The sequence below is a fragment of the Apodemus sylvaticus genome, chromosome 2 (assembly GCF_947179515.1).
Source record: "Apodemus sylvaticus chromosome 2, mApoSyl1.1, whole genome shotgun sequence".
NCBI classification, from domain to species: Eukaryota; Metazoa; Chordata; class Mammalia; order Rodentia; family Muridae; genus Apodemus; species Apodemus sylvaticus.
The window spans coordinates 181,949,843-181,963,148 of NC_067473.1; the positions used below are offsets into that span (position 1 = coordinate 181,949,843).

Here is a 13,306-nt window from a genome sequence, read left to right on the forward strand (position 1 = left end):
GGCCTTGTTTCAAATGGCACCTCGTGGAGGGAAAATGGTTTGTGCTTCTCAGTGTTTTATGAGCTACCATTAGGAAATTTCCACCCACACACTGGAATAGATTGTGCCTCACAGGGTGTAAGAATCACAGTCAGTCACCTACTGAAGTCTTCTAGGGGATGTTGAAATTCTCCTCTCAGACACAGTGATGCAGGAGGGGACTCTGGTAGATTCCTGTCTTAGGAATGTCCACATTTCTCATTGTTTTTGGTGTCAAGAGTGATGTTTACTGAGGAGGAGAGGGACCTCTGAACTTCTGTCTTGTCATAAATGAAGTTTCCCTTTCATAAACAAATTTCTCAGAGCAACACGGTGTAATAGATAAAGAACACATTTGCTGTTTTATTGGTGCCTTGCACGGCAGTAATACTGAAAGGGGGAAGGCCAAACAAACAAAACAGACTGAAAACAAGAACAGAAAAGCAAAAAAAAACAGGCTGGCGGGGACCCACATCTTATTTTTTTTTCTTTTTCTTTTTCCCAAGAGTACACAAACTCCTGTTTTATTCTTATTGTGGCATGAATGATAACATAAAACCCAAAAACATGAAAATATACAACTTATATTACACTATGTTATGAACAAAATAGAAATCTATAACTCTATGTTATATTTACACGATTTCTTATTTTATTAAATTTCAAGTGAGATGGTAGTTTGCACAGACTTTGTTTTAAGCTCCAGGCATTGATTGTCTCTTTTCTATTTTTTTAAAAATCATTAAAAAAACCAAAACAAACAAACAAAACTTTATCGCTTGTGAAATCCAAACTGTTAGGAGGACTAAGTGCTTCAGAGTCAGGGAGGCCGAGTAAATACTGCCTTTAGTGGACCAGTGATAGATACTGGGGGAGACAGGGACCAGCAGGAGGAAACTCAGCATGTCACCTTCAACCTGTGGGGCTGAAAAATTAAATACTGTGTCAACCTGGCTAAAGAAATGTCTAGGCCCTAAGAGGCAATGAGATAGATCAGCCACTTTAAGTAGCTTTCGTATTTCTTCTTTGCAAACCTCATAAAGTTTCATTTCACTCTTAATTTGATAGACAAATATTTTTATAAAACTGTTTGTAAATATACAGTTATTACAATTCAATAATTTACCCTTTAGAGTAAGGACGGTATAGTTTTTAAGTGAGACAGAAGAGGATTCTTCTGAGGAAACTGCCAGTTCTGCATTACAGAAATATCTGAGAACACACCTCAGAATGGGAAAGAGAATTTCCTGCAAGCAAAGTAAGGTAGATTGTACTTCAGAAATCAAATATACGAAGTAGCTTCATTATAGAACACTTGGCGCTCTAATATTCATCCCCCATGGGACGATTTGGTTCCGACCATGATACGTGTGTTCATTGGGAGGGGTTTTACACAAAGGTAATTCTTAGCTACAAACAAATGAGATCTCAGAGTTCACTTGACTAATTTGAGTAAAATTGCACTGAAGTGCGTGTGATTTTTCTGTTTGTAATAACTAGCCAAATTATCATTGACTTACAAAGAGCTTTAACACATTTTCTTCACTGTATCTTTCTTAGGTTTATATCAAATATGACTAGCTTTAGAGGTCCTGATAACAAATATAAAAAGAAGAAATTGGCATTACTACGTTTTAGTTTTGGTATAAATGTGTGTGAAAGGGACGACAGATGGGCGTGGCTTGAACCCATAAGCGGGGAGAGGGAAGGAGGGAGGGTGCTGTCTGCTAGCTTCCATCTTTCCGTTTCATCTTATGTCCTCTACCATGTCTGACCTGAGCTTTGTGTGCCACAGAAAGAATGCAATGCTTTAAGATCCTTTGCAAAAACCATCACCCAACCAATGGACCAAAGGCATTATGTTGTCACAGTTAAGTTGCTATTTAAGCACCTTTCCCCCAAATGACTTCTGTGTACTTTAGTCATGATAAGAATTACCTTTGCTTTTGTTGTCCCCTAGGGAAAAACTCCTGGGCAAAGCCAAGCCAGCATCCGCTGACAGAAATGTCCGCACAGAGAACGACGTGTCATCATGGGTTTGCTTTGTGCTTTTGTCTGGGCACAGTTCAATTATGAACATAAACTCAACTAAACCAGAGAGTTTCAGCAGCTACAGGTCACCGTGAACAGTTCCATTTTCCCTTCAAATGAACCAAAAGCAAACCAAAGAGAGTCTGCCCCACTCACTGCTGTGTTGGGGTGGGGTTTGGCCTTGGATGCTGTCAGCAGCATCAACCTGGAGCTAAAACAAAGTGTTCTTGTTGCCCAAGGTCAGAAAATGGAAACCAAGCTTGTCTCGAATGTGCTGCGAGACAGAGACCCACAGCACACGACAGTGGAGAACCCACATCAGTCAGGAGAAACTTGTTAAGACACAGAGAAACATTTGTTTTTTAATAAATCTGTTTTCACATTGTACGTTATAACGGTATAAAAACAAGTGTCTATTCTTTTTTCTTATTCAGAGTGCTTCGAAACAAAACAAACAAAAACAAAAAAACTGGCTCTAGGTAATTGGTAATTAAATCACTAAGATGAGAGGAAAGAGCATAAGTTAATTAAGATTGAACATGACATTCCTCCTAGTTCACCCCTTCATATTAAATACCAGAACCGAAACGCTACCGGGGCTAAAGCTGTTAACACAGAGGAAGTTATGGGTGGAGAAGCAAGTGTTTGTGTGTACACACACATACAGACATATGTGTCTATGCGTGTAAATACACACATACAGCCATGTGTGTGTGTGTGTATGTGTGTATGAGCTAGAAATAGAAATTAGTTTTAAATACCTAACAGCTTCCAAATCCAAAGCAGAATAAAATAGGGAGAAATAAAATAAATTATACATAATTTACTAATCTTGGAACAGCTGACTGTTATTATTATTACTATTATTATTATTATTATTTAATCATAATTTTACACTAGCAAAAAGAGGCAATTCAAATGAAAATACAGTCATAAGAAGAAAACAAAAACAAACAAACAAAAATCCCATGAACAGAAAACCTCTGACATGCAGGTATGATGAACTCCTCAAAGTAAGACCTTCTGAGAGAGAAAAAAACAGCGAGGAGTTTTCTTTTCCTCCTCTTCTTCCTCTTTTATGCGTGGAAATCAAACTTGAGGGCGGTATTTGGCAACATGAGAAAGGACGGGGCACAACTACGCCCCTGGCTGAGGTGCTTGTTCTCTCTATTTAGCACGATCGGGAGTGACCTGACAGGATGCTGCAGTTTTCTACCTACCGCTGCCCTGGCCTTTCGGCTGGCGACTGGAATCATCTGTCCTGTCATCCTTGGTTCCTGCTCTGAGCCTACACCCCACCGGCACCCACAATTGATCTTTCGCAGGCTCAAATTACAGGGAAGGACCATGACACTGGCTAAGGGGTCTCTGTGTGCATCAAGGCTCCACTTTGTGGTGGTGCAGTGATGTTTAACCAAATCCTGGTCCTTGGGGTGTCGAATACGCACGGCCCACGCTTGTGTAACGCAAACGGTCTCTAACCTCACTGTGTGGAGAGACAGAAAAGAAAAATCTTATAAAACCATCAATTATGTTTCCTTGTCAGGAAAGGATGGAACATTGGAGACATAAGCTAATTCTGTATTTCTGAAAAATGGCAAATAGGTTCAGTCAAAATCATGATTGCTTTGCTCAAAGTTTCAACAGGAAAAACATACGCGCTCACACACATACACATGGATCACTAAGTAGCAAACTTTAGAAAAAAGCAAATTGTCTGGGGAGAAGGAGCCTCCAGAAGCATTTGGCTGGTCGCTCCCATGGCTCCCGTGGACGTGCCCGGGGCCGTGGGGCCACGGGGCCACGGGGCCACCCGGTCCACCCAAGGAGGAGCATACTAGAAATCGAAAAATAGAATTTCTGAGCTCCACACTTAGTTCCATCACCCCAGGAAGTGCAAAGGCAGGGTTGAGGTTGCTTCTAAGCCTGCTTGCTCGCTCAGGAGGGGTGGAATTCTATTCCCACAAGGAGGGCATTGCTCAGGATGGCCTGACATTATTCCCTAATAGGAATGTACCTTAGTCTCACACACACACACACACACACACACACACACACACAAATCCAAGATCAGAAAATATTTTTTCTCTAAATTTGTCTCTCTCTCTTTTCACCTGAGAACGGCACCTACAGTTTCCATTATAAAAAAGAAAGAAAAAAAGAAAGAAAAAAGAAAAGAAAAAAAAACAAAAAACAAAAAACCAAACCAAACCAAACAAAAACCAGTCTCACCATTTGCTGGTCTGTCAGCTCTTTCCAGGGAGGGACTGTCTAAGGTTTAACACTGTCCTAATGGAAGAAGGAACCAGGAAAAAGGAAGGGCAAGCAAAGGAAGTTGGTGATCGCTTCGGGATGAATTTGGCACTTGCTCAAAGATGTAGTGTCCTGTGCAAAGGTCAGGGGTCTCTAAGGAAAACGGTTGCTGTCTCTGTTGTGAAGAAGCAATGAAGGCAAACACAGGCTCTCGTCTTCCTGTCTCCCCCGGCCCCCCGCACATGCCTCCATCTTTAAACCAGAGAGAGAGAGAGAGAGAGAGAGAGAGAGAGAGAGAGAGAGAGAGAGAGAGAGAGAGAGAGGGTGGAGGGAACTGACCGCCACAGTCTTCCCCCTGTCTGTCAGGTGCAAGATAACAATCAAAAAGAAAAGAAAAAAAAAAGAGAAAAACCCAGAACCACTCCCCCCACGCCCCCAAACAGAACAGAACAGAACAGAACTTCTTTTTAAAAGTTGTAGCACAGAACAACATAACACATTCACAAGCCACTTGCTGGCACTGTGTACCTGAGTGAGGATTTCTAATATAGAACAAACAGCCATAAAGTTTATTAAAAAAAAAGTCGACGGGTGAGACTTCAGTGCTGGGGTATAGCAGCTGAGTTACTGGCACTGTTACCCATAGCTTATTTCGATCTCTTGTTGTTGATGACGGTTGCTTGTAATTTTTTTTCTTTCTTTCTTTCTTTTCCTTTTCGAGCCTTTTGAGGCTGAGGTCTATTTGTCAGCTGATGTCCCAACTATTTAAGACTAACAGTTAAAATAACAGTCAGTGTATGAGAGAGTCAATGTGCTTGGCCACTGGTAAGGAAGAACCGGCCAGGGCTTCTCTAAGTCCTCGGCTCACCACAGTCTGTTGGCCCTTATCAGTTGGCTTGTCCTGCAATGTGGTTTTCGCTGTCACTCCCATAATCCACATCCGGGTCCTCCTCCTCCTCATCGTACTCCTCATAAATCTCTCCGTTGATGTCCTCGGCCTGGATCTCCTCCTTGATGTGAGGCTCCTCTCCCTTCACGCCGTAAGTGCTCTGAATCACCGGCATCCCGGGCTCCGGGCTGCTGGACACGCTCGAGTGCTCGGAGGGCAGGTGAGGGGACGGCATGCCTGCCATGGCGATCGCACCGGGGTACACGACACCAGCCGTAGCGATGGGGATCTGTGCTTGTTGCCTGTGGCAGAAAGGGCCTGTGAGTGCACGTGCGCATGCGCGGCTTTCCTCCCTCAAACCAGCATTCGCCCCATTTAGTCAACACGTTCGAGGGACCTCCTGTGCTGATTCTAATGCCTCACCTGCCCGTGGTGTGCTTCATAGATACGGGGACATTTAGAACTGCCATTTGATAATTAGGATAGTCCTACTTTATTAGTATTATGGGAAGAAAATCTGGCACAGAGAAAATAAGCGAATTTATCCAAGGCCTTGACTCGCAGCTTGCTTCACTATGCCTAGGAGGATTTAGTGTTTGTTTTTCCCTCAACGGATCCCCAAGATAGTTCAAGTACAAGAAAAAAATCTCTAAACTATTTAAGACTTTCAAAATAACATTATGATCCCCCAAACATGAGAAGTTAAAGCTATCGTGTTATCCACCTACTATATGGGGTTAGCCCTTTGGGGGATCAGAGTCAAGGCCAGCCTCATAGACAAAGCAACCCCCCAAATCACCTACAACAGCTTCGACTGTCCCCCTCTATGGACTCTTAAGTCCTTTAACCTCCTCAGGTTTGCACTGGATCTTAGATTTAGCTGGTCCTGTCAGGTGGGTTCACGGCATTCGTGTGCGCATCCTTCGCTCAGTCTTTGGAGATTTACGCTAGACTCAGAAGTGGTGGCCTCCCCTCCCAGAAACTTGCAGAGCACACTGGCTCTATCAAGGCAACAGAGGGTGCGACAGTGCGGGGCAGGTCCGGCCAATTTATTAGTCATCCTCCTCCTGACTACAATCAGAATGGTGCTTTCTCCCCTACGTTCTCTGGACGTCACTGTTTCAGGCATGAGTGGCTTTACCCCTGTGCGTCTTGGGTTTTCCACAGTGTAACTGTAGGCAGCACACAGCATCGGTGTGCATGGCCTCCCTGTGGGAAGCAGAGGGGAACACCCTCAGGGCGAGGTTATAAGTTCAGATGGAACTCTCCTGTGCATGAACTAGCTGTGTCCTAAATCTAATTTTGACTATATGAGATGTACACAAAAAAGTTGTGTGTGTGCATATGTGGGTGCATTTGTGTGTGCACGTGCGTGCATGCATGTGAGTGTGTGTATGTGTGTGTGCTTGCATGTGTGTGTGTGTGTGTGTGTGTGTGTGTATGTATGAGGGGGAGGGGTGGCTCAGCAATTCCATGGTATTCTGAACATTTACTTCATTTGGAATTACTGTTTGTCAGGTTGTGTTATCTCCACAACGCTGCCAGTGGTGAAATCTATCATGGTGAAACATTGGAAGTCATGAACACCAGCCTGAAAAGGAACTGGTTAGATCAGTCACACCTCTAAGTTTCTAACTGCAAGCACAAAGACAATGCTTATAATCTGCTTATTATTGGATTGGATCTGCCTTCAGAGAAGCTGGGATGAAGCCCACAGGCCAGCAGGAAGCTTACAGCAGCGGCTCCCAGCTGAACAGACACAGCTATCTGCCTGTCTATATAGATGCATGTACTTAGGGCTTCCTGCAGGGTCCACAAGGATCTTAGAAAGAAGGCTGCAGGTTCCCTTTCAAAAGGTTGGTCTGCAGCTAAGAAGACAAGGGGAGGAGGAGAGTCCCGTGTGTGGGGACTGGGAAGGTGGCACCATGCCGCACAGGTAAGGAAGTTCCCATACCCAACGTTGAAGTACTGTCGCATTTCCTGCCTCCGGTTCCGCATGATGGCCTTGTACTCGCCGATGCGCAGCTTCTTGCCGTCCACCAGGCAGGTGCGCTTCGGCCTGGGCTTGTACTTGTAGTCCGGGTACTTCTCCAGGTGCTGCTTGCTGAGGCGGGCCTGCTCCTCATAGTATGGCTGTTTCTCTAGGTTGGTCATAGCTTTCCAGCGAGATCCTGTGGAGACAAGGAGGTTACAACGCCAATTTGCAGTGTTTCTAAGAATCCTAAAAAAAGGAGATGCCGTGGAGAACAAGAAAGACGTTGAAAGAAAATGTTGGCCAAAAGCCAGAGCTATATAAACATGTTTCTGATTAGCAAGATCAACTTGAAAGGCGAGATTTCACAAGAACAGAGGTGTCTGCAAGGAAATTATGCACCCAAAGACACAAGCGCTGGGCAATGTATTATTTTTGACTTGAATGAACAGTTTAACTAAACTTGCTTATTATGCACTGAAAAGCTTGAGAATTTCATCGGACACAGTTACATTGGTAAGTGCTCCACATGAATCCATCCCATGTTGTCAGTCTGACTTACTGAGTCTTTGAGTATTTCTATGTGAGGGCATGGTACTTATCACAAAAGTTCATAGATCACGTGGTTTCAGAAACCATGTCTGTAGAAAACATTGAAGTTAAAAATGAACCCCTCAAAATGATTGGGGGGTTGCCATCTGCGAGAGCTGTGCTAAGAACTTGAGTCATCTTGGGTCCTGTAACAGACCTCTGGGTAAAGGCACTGGGAGCCATCCTGGATTCGGATGGTGGATGGAGGGAACTGACCTCCTGGAAGCCATCTTCTCCCTCTAGCTGAGGTCCCCAGGCTCACAAGATAAGTTACAATGGTTTTTAATGGCATCTTGTCATCTTGCTACTGTCCTATGAGGCGGACATCATCCTAGCTGTTTTCACAAGTGAGAGAACTGACTTTCACACACATGAAATCGCCTACCCAACATCATGCAGATCTGACGCATAAGTGTGTGTTATATACACATATGTACACCTACTCTGATCCAGCAGATACTATAAGAACCATAACAAATGTGCCCCCAAGCAAGACTTTTAACGATTCTCCCTTTAAGAGGAAACATGTCTTGTCTCATGATTATCTATGTTACTGATAGTGACTCTTTTTTCTCCTTTTTAATGGTTTTGTGTTTAATATAACTTGTATTTATAGAGAGAAAAATTGAAGTGTCACTAAAAATAGAGTGTGCTAATTCTCAGTTTAGATGTGACTGGACGCCTTGTTTCTGTCAGTGTGGCCGTGTGTAGTAAGAATACTGGCAGTAGGATTGCTATAATTTTAAAGCCAGACTTTAAGATCTTATTGCAGGTGAGGCATGCCTTTCTGGAAAAAGCAGCAGCTCTACCTGAGTCGAATACACAGATTCTGCCCTAGGGGCTGCTTACAGCTGCAGACCGTGTGTGTATCCCCCCTCCTTGCAACCAGCCTTAGCCTGGAACTCCATCCTCAGCCTGTGCTGGCAAAGAAGGGAAAGCTAATCTGACTGCTGGGTGCTTAGAGGGAAGCCTCTCTGAGGGGCAAGGTGGTGAAGAGCAGATATGATGACTGGTAGAAGCTCCCATGGGATGAGATGCTGGCAGTTCTATAGGGAGAGGGTGGGCAAAATGAGAGAGAGAGAGAGAGAGAGAGAGAGAGAGAGAGAGAGAGAGAGAGAGAGAGAGAGAGAAAGAGAGAGAGAGACAGAGACAGAGAGACAGAGAGAGACAGAGAGAGGGAGGGAGGGAGAGGGAGAGAGCACACTTCCATTTCCTGCCACTCAATGCCCTGTACTCTTAGAGTAAGAAGATCATCACCCCAGGTATCTTGAAAAGTCACACCATCTCATCCAGTATCCTGACAGCAACAGAAAGAGACCAATTAATGAAGTGCATGCCTGGTCGATGCCTGAAGGCATCTCATCCAGGGAAGAGCTTAGAAGAAGCTGTAACCCTAAACTAGGGCGGAGGCAGGATTTTGCCTCTACCCTAGGGATGGGGAGGAGCCTTCCATGTGGGCAGCTTTGAGCATGCTACATTAGGAAGTGGATGGGGAAACCTGTCTTTCCTGTGAGAATACCAGCAAATCTGTCAGAAGTGTTGTAGACAGCCCCCCCCCCCCCAATCCAGACAGACTGTGGGTTTGTCTTATTCTAAACACAGCTCAGGTTAGAGTTCAAATGACAGAGAGCTTGGTTTCCATTCTAACACTTGTGTTTGGGCAGCATGGGCAGTTTGGTCGGGACATATCATCTATTGTAAGTAGAGCCTCCAAACTCTGCCTCACACTACACTCTAGAGCTGTGGTCCTCAACCTGTGGGTTGTGACCCCACAGGTGTCAGATAGTTACATTATAATTCATAACAATAGCAAAATTAAAGTTATAAAGTAGCTGTAAAATAATTTTATCATTGGGGTCACCACAACATGAGGAACTGTATGAATGTTAGGGGGTCACAGCATTAGAGAGGTTGAGAACCACTGGCTGAGAGCAAAACATACTATCTTAAATATATATATATATATATATATATATATATATATATATATATATTCCATATATATATGGAAATCCAATTAGACTATGAAGTATTGAAGATTCTTACCAATTGTTTTCTAAAATATTTCATCTCTAAAGAAAGGAATGCTTATTTTTAGAGGTAATCTGCCTCGGACTGATGGCCACTTTAATATTTCCTATCATGTGCATAATGCAGAGTTGGAAGGCTGAGAATTAAAACTCCCTGCTTAACCTCCTGATGGTCTATTTCCCCTAAGAGCACCCAGTCTTAAGCTATATTCTAAACAATAGGGCCATATAATAATTACAGTTTTATTTTTAAGAGACAGGGTCAGGTTAGCCAGTCTCCCTGCTTTATAATATCCCAAAGGGCTGGAATTATAGGCATGCATACCCCCACTACACAAATTACATATTTATTTGTTCATAATTATGAATTAAGATAGCTTAGGTACCACCTGGAATGTAGAGGCTGAACTCTACCTTTGGACCATGCAGTCTCAGTTTGGAGGCAAATCCAGTTTACATCTTTAAATAATTCCTCTGGGTGGGGATAGCCAACTGGAGGCTTCATCTTGGTCTCAGTGGCTTCCCAGGAATAATAGCTGCTGACTGCAGGTCCCATAAATATAGTCAGGGAGAATGCTAGCAAGGACATTGTGGTAGTCCACCCAGTCCCCATGAAAAGGGGAAAACAGTTGTCTGGTTTGGATTGTGCTTGCAGCCATGTGCAGTGTAGAAGTGGCTTGCAGTTTTCAAAGGGCGGGCTGTTTGCAAGGCAAATGAAGACAGTGTTGGGAATGCCTTCTGATAACAAAAGAGTTATCAGTTGCAGTGAAAAAATATTTGATGCTCAAAGTAAGAGAAAATAAGGAGCCTTTTTTTATTCTTTCCTTCTGGGTCTGGCAGTGGGCTCCAAGTGGAGAGGGAGCTGAAGGGCCATGTCATCTCTATGGGGCATGTAATGAATTTGCACATTTTACTCCGACTACTGTATATCTAATCAGAAAAAGATGTCCCCCAGTCCCTGATCTCGAGCCAAACAGTAAAAGGTGATTCCTTATGTTAACAATTTCAGCAGAATGGCTTATTAAAACCAGATTTTAGGGTATTATAAAATGCTTAGAAGCCCTTTAAAATGTCAACTAGGATCCCCAGAGACTACATAAAATGTCAACCCAGCTCAAGCGCCTGTTTTAAGCAGAATGAATTAGCAGCATGCTGTCGGAGGCTGTTATCCAAAACAATCGGTAAAGAGAAAAACATCAAGCCTTCTTTGTATTTCTCTATGAAATAGGCCACTCCGAACCACCATCGTGTGGCTATTTTAAGATTTCATATTTATTTAAAGCTATGACTAAATACTGAGGGCCCCCAAAACTTCAGTGTTTAAATTTTGGGGTGACTAAAATTGTTCCATGTCTAATTAATGTGGGCTGTGTCAGAAAGGCTTGGGCTGGAGCCATCCTCTATGTAGACTGTAACTGCAGGGGTCATATGGTGAGGTTCACCTTGAGTCAGAAAGGATCTTCCTAGCCACTCACTGCTATACCATCAAGAGTCTTTGCTACATTTTTCTAGAAACAAAATGATTGTCTTTCAAAAAGCTTTTCAAGGTTTTTAATTTTATGTGTGTGTGTGTGTGTGTGTGTGTGTATGCATTTCATTTCAATTGCCCATGGAGCCCAGATGAGGGCCTTGGATACTCTGGACCTGCAGATACAGGTGGTTGTGAGCCTCCTCCTGTCATAAGGACTGAAAACCTAACTCAGGAAGCAAGTGTCCTTAACCACTGAGCCGCCTCTCCGTGCTGTCTGCTCTTCGTGGTAGAACAAACTTTGAAGCAGTGAGAAGGATTTAGCACCAAGCTTCTTTATTGAATGAGTCCAAAGGATGCATGTATGGCGTGTCCCAATCCTGCCACACATGGTCCTAGCATTTGGGAGGCAGAGGCAGGTGTATCTGTATGAGTTCGAGGCCTGCCTAGTTTATAGCTAGTTCAAGGACAGCCAGGGCTGCACAGTGAGACCCTGTCTTAACAAACAAATCTGAGTAGGACGAGAGGATGAAGCAATTAAAGGAATGAATAGGTCAGAGGTGGTGTGGGCATTAGTGAGATCTGCTCCGGCTCCAGTCCCTTCCAGCACTGTACTTTGTCTAAATGTGTTTTCAGATGTCTCCTGCTTCTGCCAGGGACACCACTTGATCTAATCTCTCAGACTCCAGGCATGCATTCATCTGAAAACTATTTTAGAGGAAAATATTAAAGCACAAGCATGTAAGCGCATGTGTTTCCTATAGGATCTGATTGGATTATAATCATCTTGTGGACTGGGTGCATCTACTGCCTTGGTTGAGGATATGGGATTATGAATGGAGAAGAGTGACATTTAGCTACTGCATGTAGGCAGCCAGTTCTTTAATGCACCCTCAAAGATATGTCTTTATAATGTAGGTGTAATTCCAAGAGCATCATCAATTTTAATAATGCTTAAGTAGTTTAGGTGCATGTTGATATTTAGTTTTCAAGGCCTAATTTTTTCTGATGGAGTTAGGTGCTTTCATTCCAAACTATTACGTCTTGCTGCTGTAGTGCATCATGGTAGCTAGCGATGAAGATGAGGATAACGATGCTAACATGGTAATGACCAGGTCATAAAAACAAATGGAGAATGGAGCCTTCATCTCCCTTTAGCCAGGCAGGCTTGGTGCCTGCCTTAATTCAGTCTACAGAATGCCTCCCTAGCCATTTCCTCATATGCTTGAGTAGTGTCTATGCTTTGGCATAAAGGTACATCTTGTCTTCTTGTATCCTGAGATCTGCATAGGTAGGAAAAACTGCTTTTCCAAGTCAACTCAAAACTATGCCATGTTCCTAAGATGTACCAAAAAAGCACAGTCATCTGCAGGGTTACTGAACACAAAGGAGTGTCTATTCTAGGTCTCACATCCTCTCCTTCTCCTTCCTCCTGCACACCATGCATAGCAAACATAGCTCCAACATTCTTCTGCTTCTTCAAAGGAAGACAAGAGTGGGGATGAGACCTGTCTGTCCAGTTCACAGACAGAATGAAGAAGTAAAGGTCATGGGGTGCTTTGTTGTCCTCAGGGGCCTCAGGGATGGCACCACTATTCTGGAATATTAGCAGAGGACAAGAGCAGCCTGACTTCCATGACCATCACCTAAGGGTAGAAGACAGAGCAGCACAACACATCTCCCGGCACTCACTGGGCCCTCCACAACCTCCTTACCCAGTATCTTGCTGATGTTGGAATTGTGCATGTCGGGGAAGGCCTGAAGGATTTTCCTCCGTTCGTCTTTCGCCCATACCATGAAGGCATTCATTGGACGTTTTATGTGGGGCTCGTTGCTACCACGTCCCCTGGATTCCCTGTAAATTCTTGACTCTGAGACTCCAGCGCTTCCTAGAAACAGAGAACAGCAGCACTCATGTCAGCATGGAGACTTTGGCAGGGCTCCTCCCCATGACTGTTTTCTTAGGCTATTAAAATATCGGAAAACACAAAGTACTTCTGATAATGGTACTCGCAGTTCCCAAGGCAGATGCTTGCTTATAAAGTGTCTGTGAT

At 43.7% G+C, this 13,306-nt stretch overlaps 1 protein-coding gene across 8 annotated transcripts in view; it reads right to left on the minus strand.

Annotated features, from left to right (window-relative positions):
- Positions 1-357: 357 nt before the first annotated feature.
- The window catches only part of Sox5 (SRY-box transcription factor 5), a 974,603-nt gene continuing 961,654 nt past the window's right edge, over positions 358-13,306 (minus strand). For all 8 annotated transcript variants that reach the window (XM_052175238.1, XM_052175240.1, XM_052175244.1 and 5 more), the window contains 3 exons: positions 12,968-13,141; positions 7,146-7,362; positions 358-5,493 (listed from right to left, as the gene is read on the minus strand). In XM_052175238.1, the coding sequence (XP_052031198.1) occupies positions 5,190-5,493; positions 7,146-7,362; positions 12,968-13,141 (695 nt within the window). In that variant the 3' untranslated portion in view covers positions 358-5,189. The remainder of the gene's footprint in view (positions 5,494-7,145; positions 7,363-12,967; positions 13,142-13,306) is intronic.